The sequence below is a fragment of the Poeciliopsis prolifica genome, unplaced genomic scaffold (genome assembly GCF_027474105.1).
Source record: "Poeciliopsis prolifica strain line A6 unplaced genomic scaffold, Auburn_PproV2 SCAFFOLD006, whole genome shotgun sequence".
In the NCBI taxonomy this organism is placed as follows: domain Eukaryota; kingdom Metazoa; phylum Chordata; class Actinopteri; order Cyprinodontiformes; family Poeciliidae; genus Poeciliopsis; species Poeciliopsis prolifica.
The window spans coordinates 8,128,463-8,147,590 of NW_026562381.1; the positions used below are offsets into that span (position 1 = coordinate 8,128,463).

The 19,128-nt window shown below is 39.7% G+C and overlaps 1 protein-coding gene across 1 annotated transcript; it reads right to left on the reverse strand.

Moving 5' to 3' along the window:
- Nucleotides 1-3,345: 3,345 nt before the first annotated feature.
- LOC129360690 (elongation of very long chain fatty acids protein 6) lies at nt 3,346-18,525 on the reverse strand. The gene is made up of 4 exons (XM_055031044.1): nt 18,004-18,525; nt 5,979-6,110; nt 5,399-5,550; nt 3,346-4,892 (listed from the first exon to the last, which is right to left on the reverse strand). The coding sequence occupies exons 1-4, from the start codon at nt 18,084-18,086 to the stop codon at nt 4,450-4,452; spliced, it is 810 nt and encodes a 269-aa protein (XP_054887019.1). The 5' UTR covers nt 18,087-18,525; the 3' UTR covers nt 3,346-4,449.
- Nucleotides 18,526-19,128: the final 603 nt, after the last annotated feature.

Genomic DNA, 19,128 nt, shown 5'->3' on the forward strand with positions numbered 1-19,128 from the left:
AAAATAATAAGTTTATGGTTACAAAAATGTACGGAAAGCTGAGCTGTTTATTTCCATATTTACCACTAGATGGCGACAGCATATAGAGACAAAAACAGTTTTTAAACAAGAGACAACAATGACAACATGCAAGTAACAGCGTTCATATAAACATTTATTTTAACACTATTTTTAATACTACTGTGTTTTAGTTAAATACACAGTAGTATTATAGGACAAATACTTTACATTAAAACAGTATTTACTTCTGTCACAAATCAAGCTTCGGTCTGATGAAGCTGGATGTATCACATTCGGATTTATTTAGTTCTGTATCCAGAAGATAGTAAAGGACCTTTTGGCAGCATCACATGCTGTTTCTCAGCATCATGAATCAGAGCAGCTGCTTGTATGATTCACCAACCTCTTTAAACATTTGATAATAATAAAACAGAAACATTTCAAGTAGATACAAACTAAATCCAGATCACTAATCACTATTATCAGTCAGACTGACGGGCTAAATCTAGGCTGTTCATGTAATTGAAATCCATTGTTTATCAGTGATAATCCTGTACCTGGTGATAATCCGTTGTGCAGATATGACAGAGTGAGATGCAGATATATACCAACATGTCTCCCTCATTTTACTTCTTAGAACAAAAACAATATATTAATAATGACAGAACGCCTACAGAAAAATGTTTGTTGAAAACAGGAGACAAATGCCAAATCATGTATTTGACTGGAAAAGTTAAATGTGCTATTTGAATGTGAAAGTGCTGTTCTTTTCAATTCCATGGTACAAATATTTCTGAAAGCCTGCTTCACCAATCTCTCCATCCCAGGGTAGTTCAATTTCTGATCCAGGTTCATTTGAACTTGGCCTGACTGTCAAATTTACAATCCAGGTCAGACTCAGTCATTCACTTTCTATTGGATTCTATTTTAATTTCAATTTATTTCAGACTTAAAGCCACACTTCTTCAGCTGATGGCGACTCCTTGGCAGAGGCGTCATCTGTTAGACCTTCCATGTCTCTCCACCCTTTGGCCATCCCGGCCAGCAGGACTCTGTGTTTCTGGTTAGCACAGTGTTGACAGGTTGCTTGATATGAAGCATATATTGTTAGATGCCAGAATTATTCTTTTCAGGCAAGTCTGAGTTTATTATTTCTGCATTAGATATGGCAGCCTTCTTAAAAATGGTTAGTTTGCTGTTTCAAATTTGTGTCATAACTAAGAATTATCCAAGTGCCAAATTTGTTGCTTGCATCAATTTGAAAAAATTCCTGGAAAACATTGTTTTCTGCTGCACTTCTAAGACTCACCTGAATCAATCAGGTGTGTGAAGCACATCCAAACTACCACTGCCAGAAACACCTGAAAAATGAATCATATAAGAAAATTCTTTATATTCCTCTGTTGTTATTGGCCAGCAAAGCATTGAATGATCTCTGTCCTGAAAATGTTTATGGTAGCATGGTACCTCTGAGCTGCTTGACAGATATGGGTCATGCAGACCCCACAGGTCATGACAGACCTGCCTACTTAGTGTTTGCAGAAAGTGAGAACATGAGGAGGCAGCATTTTGTTTCTGTTCTTGACCTCTGGAAACAACACACTGAAAACCTGAGACACACTTTGAAGTATCTTGTGTTCTGTGAACTTGTCTGCCCTTGGCTTGCTTTGTCCAGCTCCAGTTGCAGCTTTGTGACACACTTTCCAAAATTATGGTTATTTCTCTAAAAGGTTATTCAAGATTTGCTAATTTTTCAGATTTCTGTTGCTTGAAAATGATCTATAAGATTATAATGCAGAGACAAACAGTCCAAGGAGACAATGAGCGGACATCCTACTAGCCAGTCAATAGTTCTGTTACTGCCAGAAACTCAATTTGTAAAAAACCTGCTATTTGTCATGATTCTTTATGGTACTGGTGACATTCTTCAGATATCCACAGGATAATATGCCAGATAGTGTCACATAATTATGAGAAAACAAGTCAGTGAAAACCAACAGCCGTTTTTATCTCAACATGATTGATTTCTTCTATCTCTGAAACATAGTGGAATGGGAAATGGAAATATAAAGTTATAGTGGAGTCCCACCTGTCCACTTTTCACACAGCACCTCTATTTGAAAGAAGATACAGCTTGAGAGGCTGCAATACCAAGATGCAATGCTACTATACATGCTCTTGGCTAGCATCTGCTTGGAGCAAAACCAAAGGCTTTCATAAACTGTGTTGAGTTGTAGGGGCAACCGGATGACCCTTAGCCTAGCGCAGGCTAAGGGCTAACATAGCCTGTGCTAGGCTAAGGGCTAACATAGCCTGTGCTAGGCTAAGGGCACAGCTGCAAAAACAGTTGCTTTAGCCATTCATTTCCCGGTTCTGGTGTCATTCTGGTTTCAACTAGGCCATAAGAGTTTGTGGGGGCTCGTCCAGGATTGGCACATATATCCTTCAGGACTAAATAGAAAATGCATAAATTGCTTTTTTTTTCTTTTTCTGGGTTAGGCCATCAGTTAATACTGTGTCACTCCCCTCTGAACACAAATATGTTTTGCCGGATGATGTTTTTGGTCTTAGCTCATCACCAGAAAGGCCTGGAGAGCTGAAATTCATTTCTGTGGCCTAGTTCACACACGGCCAGGCCTTTTCAAAATGACATAGCAGCGATATCGTTTCTATAAAATAATCTCGTCCACACCTAATGGGTTTAAGAAAAGTGTTCATCCACACAAATCCGCTGAATTATTCCATTCAGCATTGTCTAAAACATGCTAAACCTATAGGAACTCGGTAAAACCTGTCAGCCAATCACTATCCTTGAAAACAACCCCAAATACCTGTTAAGAATTAAACATGACACTCTTTCTGTGGACAAACAGAGAGGCTGAATTACTTTCACTGTATTAGAATAAAGTTAATATAAATCAAGACGTTGTTGATTGGGAATCGTGTCAAAGCAAGTCCACAGATCAGCCTCTCTGACAGCAGCCACCTTTCTTTCACTGCATGGTAAACAATAGCAATGACCATGTGTAGATGTGACCACATGTTGTTGTGGATTGTCATGCGTTTTTCTTTAAATCTTCACTTTGAATGGATGTTTTATGATGTATCATTTTTAGTGAGGTTACATGTGGATGAAAAGACAAATCACATAGAAATCTGTTTGGTTTACGTGTGGAGGAGGTCTGAATCACAACAGAAACTTCCTCCCTGTTTTTTTCAATGTCTCAACAAGAGAAACTGGACAGACTGCATTTAAACTCATTTGTTTTACTTCCAGCACCAACAAACGGGTTATGTACGCGTGACGCCATGATGGCACAGACAAAAGAAAACACCACAAGCATGTCACATTTTTGCTCAGTTTCTTCATACATTGGGTTTTTCAGCAAAAAACAATTGTTTTCTGACATTGATATAGTGCAAATGCACAGTAGCACAACAGACACCATTAAGGATACATACCTTTTTTTCAATACAGCAGATTTTTGACAATTTGTATGATTTTTTTTTTGTTTGTTTTCTTGCTAAACATGAATATGTCTGTACTCCATCTAAGGAATCAGTGTCCGACAGATTAGTATTAGAACCTTGTAATACAGACAAAGGTCCGGAAATCAGTGCATCTGAGAAGTTGAGACCAGAGATGAAGCAGGACACGGTCAGCATCTCATTCAGCCTGGCTTCAGTCCGTGAGGCCAGCTTCAATCTGTCTTTCCTACTGGTTTGTATTCATTGGCAACTGTTGTGGAAGCAAATCAGCCACACTGTAAACTGGAGCAGATGTTAAACATTTCTACTGTATCTTGATATGCACATTATATTAACAACGGGTTCGCCCCTCACCACATTGCTTCATATCAACTGCTAAAACTTCAGCTTCATTTGCTCACCGGCGTCTCGAACTTTTTTGTCCTTAGATTAAAGCGAAACAACAAACACAGACAAGAAACGGACAAAAAATTTGATGGCTCACATTAATGATGAGGCCATTGATCTTTACGAGTACCATTTGTTTTAGTCGGTAATAAATAAAACATAGTCTAACGGATTTGATGGTTTGTACTATTGTAAAACTTTAGAATGAGCTTGTTTTTTGTTATATTTAAGGATTTTAAAAGTGAATTCATTGGGGCAAATTTTAGAGTTCAGGTGAATGACTCATGATGGCTTCTGATCATGGTGGTGCTAATTCCTCTGTATCCCTCAAGGGAGACTCACCTCCTTTTTAGGTCTTCAATAAGTTGTAACCCTGAAGCACAAACACCAATCATTTCAAGACCCTTTTCCCCCCCAACCTCCCTCCCCAACACATCATCCCAGCATCCCCAGACTCCATGACACATTTCTCTCATCCCATTCCAATCCTCTCTCATACCACTGGTCCCTGCACTTCCCTTTTATTCTTTTATTAAATTATCTCCCTGCATCCCAAGCTTTTGGCATTCCTCTCTACTCGCTCTTCTTGACATCAGTCTTGGCCGATGCGTTGGACTTGCCGACGTAGGCTTCAAAAAAGAACTGGACAAAGAGCACAAAGTAGCTGAGGTACATCAGAGAGGACCACACAATGTTCTGCATGTGGGATGGACACTCCTGGCCCTGCTGCATCCAGGAGTACACCAGGTAATTGACCACGCATCCCATCAGCATCTGGGTGATCTGGGTCAGAGTGATGAACATGGCGAACTTGCGCGAAACCTTGAAGCCAGCTGCCCGCAGTGCGTAGTAGGAATACATGACGGCGTGGACCAAGTAGTTCATGGTCATGAACCAACCGCCGCCTGCCACCATGTCCTTGTAGGAGTACCAGGAGTAGAGCAGCACGGTGATGTGGTGGTACCAGTGGAGGAAAATGAGCTTCTGCTTCCTCAGGACGATGAAGAGAGTGTCACCTGCAGGGAGACAGGGGATCATCAATCATTTTCAGAAAGGCAGAACATTCAGGATGAGATAACAACGAGCTCACAGGGCGAGAGGTGGGCCACGCCCTGGACACGTCGTCAGTGCATCACAGGAGTTTTGGTGCTCCTGCTTTCCACGTAAAAACTGAACAAAGTTGAATGTTGAAAAAGTTTAACATCTGTGATTAGCTTTGATTTTTATCATCATGTGATTTATAACTTCAATAACAGAAATGAAGAATTCCTTAATCTTTATGTTCGCCAAGTAAAGTTATGTTTGCAGATTAATTTCAGGTACAACACAACCAAAAACAGAAGAGATTAGCGACTGTAGTTATTCCAGCTCCTTCTCATCAAGTCTCAGACAAATCCTGTCATCTTTAACTTTAACATTCATGTAAAATTACATTATAATTCAATTTGCTATTGAGAACCGCAGAATACTTAACTGCTGCATGCCTCCCATAAGTCAGACAACATCAGACGTCTCGACTCACCCAGTTCAGGAGCCTTGCTCAGGACGAAGGCGTAAGCCCAGAATTTGCTGACTGGTCCGTTGTAGAAACTCTGGTCACAAACTGACTGTTTCAGCCCTTTGCTCATCAGGATGAACATCATGTAGCTCCCAGTGCGGATGGCACCAAAGATACTGGGACAACAGGAACCATGAAGTGTGAACAAATCAGGTAAACAAAGCTCTGCCTCCTATATGAGGGTTTATACACTAGAATAATAATTGGTTTTAAACTTTCATTTTACTGTGAAGTTGATAGAAGTAGCTGTTCACTGTTTCTACTTTACACATCAAGTGCTGTCACCACCTGCACCTAGTTACATTTGTCACATCAGAAAATCAGACTATGATTATGAGAATTTTAAAAACACGAAGCAGAGAATAATTATGAAGTGCTCTATGTTCTCGTCACTTTAAAAGGACCACATTTGTAAAGTGAATCAGTGTATTGTGTCCTTACAACTATAACAGTGTTGATCTGTTGCTTACAATCAGCGGGAATGTGATGTGACCAAACACTGTGAATACTTTAAGCAGTCATCGTCTGCGCTTCAACCTCTCACCTGAACACAGCGAGCGTGAGCGACCACACCACCAAAGGTTTCCGCAGCTCAAACTTTTCCCTTTGCTTCATGACATGACGCCCACCCAGGATGCAGGCAGCGTAGAGCGCAGAGAACAGGAACGACTTCTTCCTGTCAGCATAAACAACAGACATCGCTGAAGAGAGCTCTCATTGTCCCAAAGCACTGTTAACCAGACGCTCGTTTGGGCTTAATGTTCACTGAAACTAAGGAAAAGTAAAGGAGGTAAAGATGATAGAAATAAAGAGCCAAAATGAAGAGCAGCTATTCATCTTTGATGCTGACTATAATGCATTTTATAGTTTTAGTTTATACTAAAACCTGATAGTGAGGCACAAACTACAATTAGATTGGCTGTCATCAAAGTCTGTGAAAAACATTTTGACCGGAAACAAAAGTTTGGCTCCGCATGGCCAAGATTTTCAAGCATACGTGAGATCAACACTGATTGGCTGGCTGCTGTGATTAATTCATTTGAGCCTTTTGATTGGTTTTAAAGCCACTATTTTGCTTTTCCAACTCTGAGGTCAATGTCAACGTCTATGTCAAGTTTATTTATATCGCACTTTAAAAACAGGTTTGAAACTGAAGGGTTTGATGAACTTTGAGACCAACAGTGGCTTCTGTGTCTCTCATGATTATTGCTTTACTGTATGTTCCTACACTTTCATCTGTTATGTGATATAACATATTGGAAATAAAAGTGGTGTGATGTCACAGTTGTGCCTTTATTACATCTATAAAATTCTTATCAACTATGTTCAAAGTACTGTATAAACATGAGCAAATATCAGAGGTCACCACTATAGCGATATTAAATAGATTTATGGCACGTGAGGGCGTTGTCATCTGACAGCCTGAGACACGCCCACATCCGCCTATTATTATTACATTCTGAGTCCAGCTGCAGGTGTAACTGAATACTGTCAGTCTGCAACAGTTGCTGCTGAGATCAGATCTGCTCTACATGAAGTGGAAACACCATCTGGATACAGAAAAACAGAGCGGTCTCCAGCACTCAGCAAATCCCACGGCACAGGTGGGCTGAGTGGACAGACTGGATCCTGAGAGGAGCGAAGAAAATGCCAACCAGATCAGCCCTGTCCTAAAATAACATCAGCTCAAAGCAGGAGAGCTAAAAACGTTGGATCTGAAGGCTTTATGTCCCTGATGTTGCAGTTGACCATTTTGGATCATTTTCCTTAATCCTTCAGAATATAGCGGAAATGTTTTCTTTATTGTTTCACTGAGGAATTACCCTTTACAAAAACACAATTTTTATAATGTAAGTAGCTCTAAAAGTAAATCTCAATCAAATTTCAAAGTTTATTTTATTTCATCTAAACTATAAAATAGAGAAGAAAAACAAACAGTAAAATTTTTTTGTGTTTTTTAATATGACACATAGTATGATAAATATTACTTGATTTCTAGAGTATATCAAATGCATATTACAGTAATGGCTCCAAAATTATCTCACTTTGAAAAATGTGAACCCATAATTTGACTTTATTTATTGAGTGACAATAAAATCCATTTTTTAAGAAATAATTATGAACAAAATCACATTCTGACACTGCAAAAAATGTCTTAACAATCCATGACTTCCTGTTTCGCTGAAGTATGAATATGATGTGACATGAAGGATCATTTCTCTACATATGGAAGCTATATGAGAACAATCATCAATCACCTTCCCCAATAAAAAACATTAGATTATTTCTATTTACTTAAATCCAGACACATGTTCAATCAGAGGAATAATTTAAAAAATAATAACTAGAACTGAGACAAACAAGGCTGGAGGAATCAGGTGTGCAGGAAGGAGGTAAAAAAAAAAAAAGCTCAGTGTTTGAGAACGACAGCAAGGAGTCATGTCTTTCCAGGTTTCCATAGCAACACTTTATTTTCAGGCATTTGTACTCAAAATGTCCTGTGAAATTGTCTACAGACCAGACTGAACCCATTTTCAGCTGGAGTGTCTCTGGCTGGTGACCAGCCAGTTTGTATTGCAAAAATCCAATCATTCTTTGGTCAGTGAACGCACCAATCACCACTCTTTAGTGTGGATGTTGTTGCCACGTTAACTCAGGCTGTGAGAAAGAGCAATACTTCAGCAGATAACAGGAAGGTTGAGCTGCTTTGTTTGAGAATTCTTCCAACTCTTTTTAATCCTGGAATCTGCTGGATTTGTAAATATTAGTATGTAAATGAAGATTTAAGGATCTTCTTCACCTAGAATGATGCAGAGGTGTCAGTGTTGCTAGCTGATGCTTAAAAACAGAAATGAACCAATCTATTAATAATTACAGTGCTATATTGTAAGGTTTGATGAATAAATGACAGAAGAAAAAGGTTTGCACAAAAATAATAAACTGATCAAACTATTTAAGAAATGTATAAATAATAAACCAGAAAGAACAATTTTATGTAATCATCCTTCAAAACAACCTACTGATCTGCAGCATGAGACACACTTAGCATGTAAAACACCTGATTCTGTCTTGCAGATCAACCAACAGCACCAGGTTATTTCAGATCTGCACGTCTTTTAAAGACAGTGAGACATCGCTCTGTTAATTTAACAACTAGGATGCTTCCAGGAACGTTTCTGCTAGAAAGCCAGAAACTCATGAGCTGCTTCTGCAGAGCAGAGGACAAAGCAACACGGTCCAAGTCAGAAGAAGTTGCTTTCACAGAATGACAACAGGACTGCAGAATGACATCACTGTTCCTCAACCAACCACTCAGGGAGGGGGCAGAACAGATCGGCTCACAAGACAGCGGCCTACATACTGTCTGAAGCTGCAGATACAGGAGAGGAGGAACAAGCTCTGTATTCTCCTGCAGGAAAAGGCCATTCGAGGCCAAAGGTCAACGGTAACAGTGGTTATGTAGCCTCAGCTTGAAGTCTTGAGTACACTGAATTCCTTCTGGTCAGATCCTGAGACGCACACACATAGTTTGACTGTGTGTGAATGGGTGAATGACTGACTTGATAAAGCCCATTTAGCATTTAGCACCGAGACAGGATCGGTCAAACTCTGTTGATGTTCCTCGGGTTATAAAGTCTGTTTTTGGTAATTAAAGTAATTAAAATAATGAATATAATGTAAAGACTTTAACTTGATCTAACACAGAGTTGTTCAAACTGCGGCCTTGGATCTGATTTTGTGCAGCCCCCAACTTCAGATTAAAAATGATACATATTTGGACCCCTAGCAGAAGCAGCTGATCCAGATCAAGACTTCTGATTTTTCATTAGGGCAAAATTATTACAGTCAAATGAAAGTCTTGTTGCAATAACTGCACAATAAACAGAACCATGACTATCCACAGTTCTACTCAAAAACAGAATTTGGTGAACTCACATCTGCCTTTAATTAATCTATTAAACTTGGGTAAATACAGCAAGCGTCTCAGTGAAACACTGACCCACATCATATTCTTAATGCTGAAAACATTTATCTACATTTTGTTCCAGTTGAGCCCAAAATAATCTATAAACTGGAAACGTTTCTTTAATAAAGCAAAAACCTATGATACATTTTGGAGGATTTAAAAATCACTTTTCTTTAAAACCCTCAACTACTTTGTTTTGTTAAAACACTGCATGCTTAATTTATCACTTGAGAATTTTGACCCAAAAGAGAAAAACATTTGGAGACCCCTGATCTAAAGAGTTCATTCCCACAGTTCAGACTTCATTGTAGGTTTACCTTCAGAAGAATATTTTAGTATCAATGACTTCAAATCTAAAATACTTATTAGATTATAAACATCTGATCACATTTGCTGTCTTGCTTTCCAATGCCACAGTGTTTGATATTCAGGCTCTACTGAGGTATATTTAAAAGACAGATTTTTCTGCTGTCAGAAAAAAAATAGAAAAAAAAATCAACCTAAAAGCAAAATCAAAGCTGACAAGCTGGTGGAGTCGGTGATGCTGCTGCTGCCTTCTGGTCAAAGCCCTGAAGCAACAGCAGCAACAAATCTGCAGCCTTTTCTTCTCAAGCATAACCTGAGTAACCAGATCATCTGTGGATCTCGTCTTCCTGGGTTATGAAGTTCATTCCTTTTTTTGGATGATGTCATGTCTTTATATGCGCTCTATCGCTGGAAAAAAAAAACTCTTCACCAGAGGTGATTAGTGTCCCAAAATTAGTTTGAAGATCGATCAGCTGGCAGTGAGGAGTTTTTTCCTCCTGCTCTCAGGTCTCAGCTGTGCAGAAGGTGACAAATATCGCACCAGTACGCAGCTTTTCCTGTAAACGCTCCGTCACATCTCAGTAAACTAAGATGAGCGTCTAACACAGCTGCTCACGATGCGAACGCAGAGTCTGAAATTAACTGATCACTCTGGTCCTTCAAACATACAGGATATTTTTCAATTACATTTTTTTTTTCCTATTTTAGAGTCATACAAACCAATATTTATCAATATTCTGTATATTTTTGTTGCCTAACATCTCTAAGGCTCACATCACTGACATTACTTCTCACAATTTTGCACTGCATCATCATCACAGTCACGTGACCAACCCCCTCTCTAGAAATACAAACAGAAACGAAACGAAACTTTTTCACCAAGTAAAAAAAACAAACAACTGACATCAGCAGATACCAAAGCTAACACAGACATTTCAATAATAGACTCAGAAGGTTGAAAGAGATTTCCTGTTGTCTTCTTGTTGACAAATATTTTTTTTTGTCTCAAGATTAGAAAATAACTGGAACCTTGAAATTAAAGTGACAGCACAAACAGGGAATAAACAACCAGACTAGCACTGCTGTTGTTTGTGAACATAAAGTTAATCTGGTAAGAAAACACTTTCTTGAACAAAGGGTTTTACTTTTGTATCTTCACAAAGTGCCTACACACCTTCAGCTACAACTCATTTCTTCTTCATATTTCAGCGTGTGACTGCAGTGTGATTTCAACTCTTTACAACTAATCAACTCATTGTGGGGAAAATAACTGGATGGAGTTTTACAGTTTTGTGAGCATGACAGACTGATTTTAGGGAAAGAAGTAAAACTTGCACAATCACAGCATGGTTTAAAATCATTGTTCTGACAACTTCCAGGTGTGTTCTAAACTGCCTTTCCTCACTTTTCTACATTATGTATTTGGCTACCTGCCCTCTTACATAAGAAAACAAGACTTACTATTAACACTTTGAAAAAGAAGAAAAATCTCCATGTTTATATAAAGAAATGTTTTACAGATAGTGTTTTATTATTCTACAATTTTTGTCACATTTGTTAGCTCAGCTTCAACATACAAAAAGACTAATTTTAACACAAATATTAAAACAAAAACAAGCATTGCATGAATGACTTCTGTTTAAATGCTGACTACCCGGGTAAATATGTGCATTGGAGAGTTGTGGGAAGAAGCTTGAATCGGCAGTTCTTCAAAGTAGCTGGGGGCAGCACAAGTGGAAAACGACGCAGTCAGAGCTTTTTGGGAGGGATCAGCATGGAGGACTACCAGAATCAGCAGAGGTTGAATTATGAGAAGAAACTAAAATTGCATTTTTTAAGCACAAATCATGTAATCTGCGCTTTGCAGGTCATAAATCATGGCAGAAATAACTGTCATGCAAGATAACGCATAAGTAGGATTGTTACCATGGATTCTGCATAGTTATTACAATATTAACAAATCTAAACATTACATATGCTGTACCTCTTGCAGTTTATGATGAGAAACATAAAGTGTTTCTCATCCCCCACTGACAGCGTTGTTTAAAGCTGCTGGCAGTCTTGCTGGGTAACTTGGATGTGTATTAGCTGGAGTTATGATGTAATTCTGTTTTCAGCTTGAGGATGAGGCTGCATGGCCATCATGGTGAGCTGACTAAACACAGCGTAGCTTACAGATGTGCCACGGCGTGCAAAAAGTGTGTCAATTCAGGTCAGTTCCACAGATCCATGGAACTGAAACCTGGTTTTAAAGTCAGTCACTGAACAGAAAACATTGAGGCAGCTCAAAAAAACCTGATATTCTGCATTCATTCATAGTTATGTCCACAAATCCTGGCCACTTCATAATGGATCTTTAAGTTGCCATGTCTGCATCCTGCTACAACACAGCTGCCGCCTCTAATCTTGTCACTGGCATGCTTCCTGAATAAATACACACAAACTTCACCACCCTCTCTCTACTTAAATCAAAGCATTTCTTCTCCAGCCTAATAAAAAGTGACAGCAGAGTGCAGCGATACTTCAGGCAGACCTTCATTCCTGAGACACTTCTCCATTTCTGACGCCAACGACAGTAATGATGATGATGATGAAGAGAGCAGTGGACCTGAAGCTGAGGCTGCGGTGGATTCTGGGTTAGCATGGTCGACACTCATCAGCATCACCGCGTGTCCCTCCAGTAACACAAAAACAACAGCGCTAACCTGCAAGTCCAACACCAGAACAAGCATTTAAACCTCGGTGGAGCAGCCAGGGATTCCTGTTTTCAAATGGCCTAGTCAAAGTCCAGATATCACTTCAACTGAGAATCTGTAGTAACATTTGAAACTGATGTTTACAGACATTTTCCATCTAATCTGGCAAAACCTGAGCAGATTCACCCTGCAGATGTTTACAGCTAGTGGAGACAAACACTGTGACTGCAACAGAAGGTGGTTCTAGATAGCACTGACGCAAGCATGCCACACTTTTCAGATTTTCACAAAGAAAAGAAAAGGACTGATGACCAGATACGATTTTATTTTCTGATCCAAAAAACAAAACAAACACAGTGCACTATGTATGTTTATCACATAAATCTCAATAAATAAACTGAAATGTCTAAATGTGTTCTTCGTAAAGAGGTGAGAATATATTTAACATGCACTAAATGTAAGATATTTAACTTAGTGGAAACTAAAAAAATTATACAGTCCAAAAATATTGAAACATATAACATGTGTAGTGCTACTTTCATAAAAACATGAATGAATGTTTCCTGAAAAACACTTAAGAGGTCAAGGCCAGTCTGGGAAACTCACACGGCTCGACTCTTCATGAAAGAGTAATGTGAAACTCAGAGGGAAGACAGATATCTCCTGAACCATCTAGTCCCAGAAACCTGAGCCCCCAAGAAGACACACACCCCCCAAATGTGAATCATCAGGAGTTAAGCAGTGCTGAACCTGTCCTGATTCTGCCATGTAAATGTTTGTTCTGTTCTTTCCAGCAGGAAATGTAATGCAGATCATAACAAAGCTCATTCTTCATCATCTGATGTATTTTTTGGGACTCTTATGTTAGCAGTAAGCAGCGATACAGCCACCAGGGATCCATCTTAAGTTAAAAGACCTGAGAGAAGCAGTCAGCACCATGAGAGGCTTTCTGAACCCGATTTGAAACAACCTGCATGCTAATGAGGGATGGTGACGTCTGCAGGCTGGAGGAGTGAGTCAGCAGGATGCAGATGTTTGATACACAGCTGGAAAATCAGACTGTTTCACTGGAGAATGTAAATGTGAAAAATTTCTGCTCCCTCTGCTGCTTTATTATCATGCAAGGTTTATCTCTGACATCAAAAACGTGTTGTTTTTTTCTGCTTATCATTACTGTAACATGAAACGCTAAAGCTGTTGTGTGCTGCAAAGTAAAACAATCTAACATCACTGTGTGCCATTAAGCCATTGTGGTCCCCTTGGCGTTCACATATGCATCAAACCAGATCAGGATTCACTTCAATCAAACCCCAAAAGAGGTTCAGTCTCTTGATCTGGATCAGAGTCTGATTACACATTCACACATCTCCAAATGAACCGGACTTTCTAAACACATGGACTGCAGTTGGATTAAAGTGAAAATCACCCTCAAGCACAGAACACTACATACTACATAAATATGATCTTACAAAATATATTTTACTTTTTCCAAAAGTCTACTTTTTTCATTCTAAGCAAGAGAAGTTTGTGGGATGACATTAAACATCGTACAAAATCGAGAAATCCACAGAAACTGTGGGATGTAGTCCAATCACAGGCCGTTCACCTGCTCAGGTGCTGGAAGTTGGTCGACTCTAAGCAACACAGACAGTTCAGGAATTCACAGGAACACGTTGAACAATCTTCAAGCACCTTTCTGTTCATAGAGTAAATGTTTGAGTTTGTAAAAAAAATATTTATGAACAACCTGATATTAATTTTTTTCTCCTTCCTCTGGAGTCAGACAATGAATTTCTTTTGGTGTTTTGGTTTTTAATAACACCAGCAGTGCTCTCAATGCATTTACATTCACGGAAATAAAAACTATTATGAGATGTTTGATCTTTACTCACTTTTATAAACACTGCTGGAATTTAAAACAAACTTATATGATTAAAAGCTGAAGAACAGAAGACTACTTTCAGTCTTTTACCACTGATGCAAAAATAACTTTAAATTATAACATAGTTTTAATTTAAACGGTGATGAAGCAGTTCTCCAGACTGAATAAGGTTTTGCTGTGTGCTGTCCTTATTGAAGCATAACAAGTTCTGGTTATGCAATGACTGATGATCAAGGTACGACGTGATGCTGGAGCTCCTAAAATAGCAGGGAAACAGCGATAACAGCAAGTACAAAGAAATGCAAATATTTAGGAAGGTTTTTTATACAGATGTGTAACATCTTATCAGTTGATTCAGTCACTGCAATTATTGATTAGTTTTGATCTAATGACCTGGAGTTCATTAGCAGCAGCATCAGGTTGGAACAAACCTGCAGCAGGCAGGGGAGTAATGTTACCGTGGCGGTGAGGTGACCCATATTTACTCAATCCAGCAGCTTGTTTTACATCACTGAGCTGTCAGCCTCCATCCAGCCCAACCTGAGAAACATCTACAGATTTCTACGCTTTTGATCGCTTTATCTGAAGCATAAAAAAAACAATCACAATGTAAATGCATTGAGAACACTGCTGGTGTTATTAAAAACCAAAACACCAAAAGAAATTCATTGCCTGACTCCACAGAAAGGAGAAGAAACTTAATATCAGGTTGTTCATAAAAAAAAACATTCTGGTTGATCGCTGATGTTTAAAAAAAGTCTGATATGCTGATTTCAATAACATTTTCATGTTTAATAAAAGTCTAGATGGATTAAAAACAAAAAATGAGACACTGTGTGTTCTTTGAAATCTCAAAACAAGAAGAAATGCAGAATTTCCAGAATGAGACCAGAAGCAGAAACAGGATCTTCAGTCCAACTATACGAACAATCAAATCCACAAGGTTGAACAGCTACACAGGGAAATCAATCATGTTTTTATTCACATATCTCGATCACAGCTAAACTGGTTCTGGATACAGGTCAGAATTCATTTGAGGGTTGGTTTAGTGTGCTTAGTCCATATTGAAGTAAATAAAACAACTACAGTAACTTCAAGTTCTCAAGGAGCAAAATTAGGATCTATTGTGTTAAATGAAACTGTAATCGACTGCTTTTCTGACTTTTCTTCAACAATACACACCATTACATTTCTCTTCATGAGCCTCACCCTTCAGTGATGTAAAATATGTCACAATTGGTTCTAGTTCACATTGTGAATGTAGCTAATAAGCAATCATCTCATTTTCTGCTGTTGCTGCCTCTCGGGCCATGTGCTCCGACCCGCTCCAGTCTCCTTCCTACCACACAAACGACACAAGGCGTGGGCACAGATCAGCCGCAACGTGATTGGTCAATGCTCTGTCAGCAGACATCAGAAGATGACTGTGATTGGTCAGTGGTCAGTACCAGGGTATGGACAGCTCCAACACCGAGCTAGCATGCTGCCTGCCTGTCTCTTTCTCTCCATTTGACACCACCCACCCACCCACCCACACACACACACACGCACGCACGCACACGCACACACACACACACACACACACACTCACACACATCTAAATGAATAAGGACAGAACTGTCCAAACCATGGCTTCAGGAGGTCTGGTTAGGTTGAATTTGTTTGAAATGTGGCTGTTTTCTGCAGTCACCTCTGAGTAAGACCAGACGGACTGTAAATGAACAACTTCTCCTCACACATCCTGCCTTCCCAGAAATCCTGCTGCATCTTTAATGAAGCTTACACTCCAACTTTACACACAGCTTGCTTAGTTTTGCTTGAAGTCGGTTCTTTGATCAACCTGGTTTGGACAAAATTGACCCTTCAGGCAAAGCAGAGGACGCTTGGTTGGACCTGCACATGACCTACATAAGAAACGGACACAGCTGCTCAGCAATATCTGTGTAAGAGCAAAAGTGACAGTTGAACTTTGGGGCTTATTAATGTTGTAGGTTGTGCAAAAGCCTGACAGACGTCACCCTGGGCAAACAGTCACTCATCATAACTTTGGTTTCTGCTAAAATCCAATATCAGAGAATGAGAAGCACAAAAGATTATCTCCTATATGTTTATAACAATGTGTATTTTTTAGAAATTGGCTATTATTTATTTTGTCGCATTAATATTAACTACTTAATCATTGATAATAACTCACCAGCAGAAGCTGAAAGACTTTGGCATTAGGCAGTTACGTTTTTCCCAGTTCCACCATCATAACTGCCATTCTAAAGCAGCGCTGCAACAGGAGTTGGACTTTTTTACTATGTTGTGTTTTAACATCAACAATATAAACTTTTTGACTGCAAAATACTTAATTTAGTTCTGAAATGTTCTTCCTGTTAATTTGCTGCTGATGCACAACAAATTCTCCACCGATGGACATTAAAGGATATTTCTTATCTATTCTATTATAAAACTAGTAATGGTTTAACCAAATACTCACATTTCACAGTATTCAGCAGCCTATGTTAAATTTAATTTAAATTGTGAAATTGAAGTTCATCTGACAGAACTGGTTATGCAATGACAGCTTAAACAAACACACAGCCGTTTATGGATAACAGGTAAATGTTTTTTTGTTTCTGGAAAGTTCAAAAATCTCCTGATTGTTAAGTCACCATTGGACAGCTCTGCGCCGTTACCTGGCAACCAACCTCAACACTGGTTTGATTGAGCTGTACAATGGCTGCTGGAAATGAAAAGTTTTGTCGTTGACTTACCATTCAGAAGTCGCTACATTCTTGTTGGTTGTGCAGGAGGCTCTACTGCTGCTTTTGGGTCTGTTTGAAGGTCAGAGGTTGTATAATTGCACATCTGTTTGCAGCCATTTTCTTGTGCATGTAAACATTGTGATGGGGGCCAGTAATCAGTAGCAGATTATTTGGATATCAAGTTGCTAATTCTGAAGGGAGTTCAAAATGTCTGATGAGACGGAAATCTCATTATCTAAGAATGTAATGAACATGTTTAGCCTAAGCATGGTGGCTCACCTTTAACTAATCACACCATATGAGTAATAATATAACACCCACATTTCATCGGAATTCCTCCATGTACCACTGATAGTACACGCACCTCAGTTTGAGAACCTAAAGCTTTAAGAGATTATTTATCTTCTGCTTTTTTCGGCCCACAAATCATCCCTTCTTAAACAAACATTTTCATGTTATGACCAGGAAGGGATGAGATTTGCAATAACACGGATGTAAAGAATCGTTTATGCCTTGATGTGCAGAAAAAGCTTCTGCATGTGATGTTTGGAGAATCGGGCAGAATGGGGAGAGTGTCAGCATATGGCCAGGCTTATGAACTACTGGCCCAGTGACTGAACGGATGAGGCAGCTGGAGGATGGATGACCTTTACCAAACCATGATGATGATGACGGAGAATAAACGGCAGGACGTGAAGGACAAACCGGATGCCCGGACAGCAGCGGGTTTCAGCTGTTTCCAGCCTCATTCTCTGAAGGCCTGTGTGATTATTTTCTTCCCTTTCCGTTTATAAACTGACAGGGAGAATGATATAACCGCTTTAATCCCAACGAGCAAAGCTGATGCTGTTACACGGTTCAAATTTAGCAGCAGGTCACGGAGCTGAATCCCGATCCAGCGCCGCTGACAGAAGCTGCTGGGCGGGATTAGAGCGAGGCGCTAAGGCTCGGCAGGGAGCTAGCCTTACCAGTTCTCCTGCATCCATCGGATGGCTTCCTCCTCGTTGAACTGCCTCTCAAATTCATACTCCTGTAGAGCTAAAACCGACATGGCTCTCCGTGTTCGGCTTCTGTGAGGTTGTGGAACAAAGCGGCTCTCGGACGGGATGCTTTCTGCCTGGTCTGCTCCTGCTCTCTGTCCTCCTCAGCCCCGGACTCGCATCGCTCACGCCGCTTTCAGCAGCAGTCCCTCCCCGCTCTCCTCCTCCGCCGCCGGCCCACGGAGCCAACACCCTCTTCCTGAAGGAATGAGGACGACGGGTCCTAGCGCCGCCGCGTCACATGCTGCTATGGTTCCAGTCCAACCGCTCAGCCGCTTTAGTGTCGGTCGTCCCAGGCCCGAGGCATCAGCAGACCCTTCTGCTCCAGAGCCGCCAGGGTCCCCGAAATCCCTCAGCTCCTCTGGGAGATTATCAACCCAACAAGTTCAGCTGCAGTTAGGCTGCAGACTGTTCAGGACGCTCAGATTTATTACTGTTAATGCACAGGGCAGTGAGCCATTACCTAGCAACCCAAGAGGAGTTCCAGCACCTTTGGTCAGGTGGTTTTATGTATGGCCATGCTTCAAAAGACAAGTGTTTGGTGATGACCCTATGATCCAGAAAGGATACTTGTGAAATGTTCAAAGACAGTTGAATAATTGAGTTTCTGTTTGCAGCCGTTTCACGTTCAAGTGTAAACGCTGAGTTGAGAGAAACGAGATCCAATACACTTTCTGAAGAAAAGACAAAATACTGTTGCGCTTATCATTTTCAGGCTACAATTATATAATTCTCATTGGTCAAGGTTAGTTTGCACAGCTTTTTATTTCCCCTCAATAAATTAAATCATAGTCTGGGAAGAGCAGTTTGTCTTTATTATGCTTATCTCTAAAATGTGTTCAGTTTAGTAAATTATAAGTTATTAAAGATACTGCACTTCTCTTTTTTAATTTTTTTACTTTGTTTGCTCAGTTCAATGTTAAAAAGGTTGACTAGATAAGAAAAAGTCCAGCTAAAGATAAAAGTGATGCAGTTTAACCAATATCTAGATTCTCAGGCTCAACTTGTAGCTATTAACTTATGAGTTCAGAGTCCATTTTTATCTTATCAGAA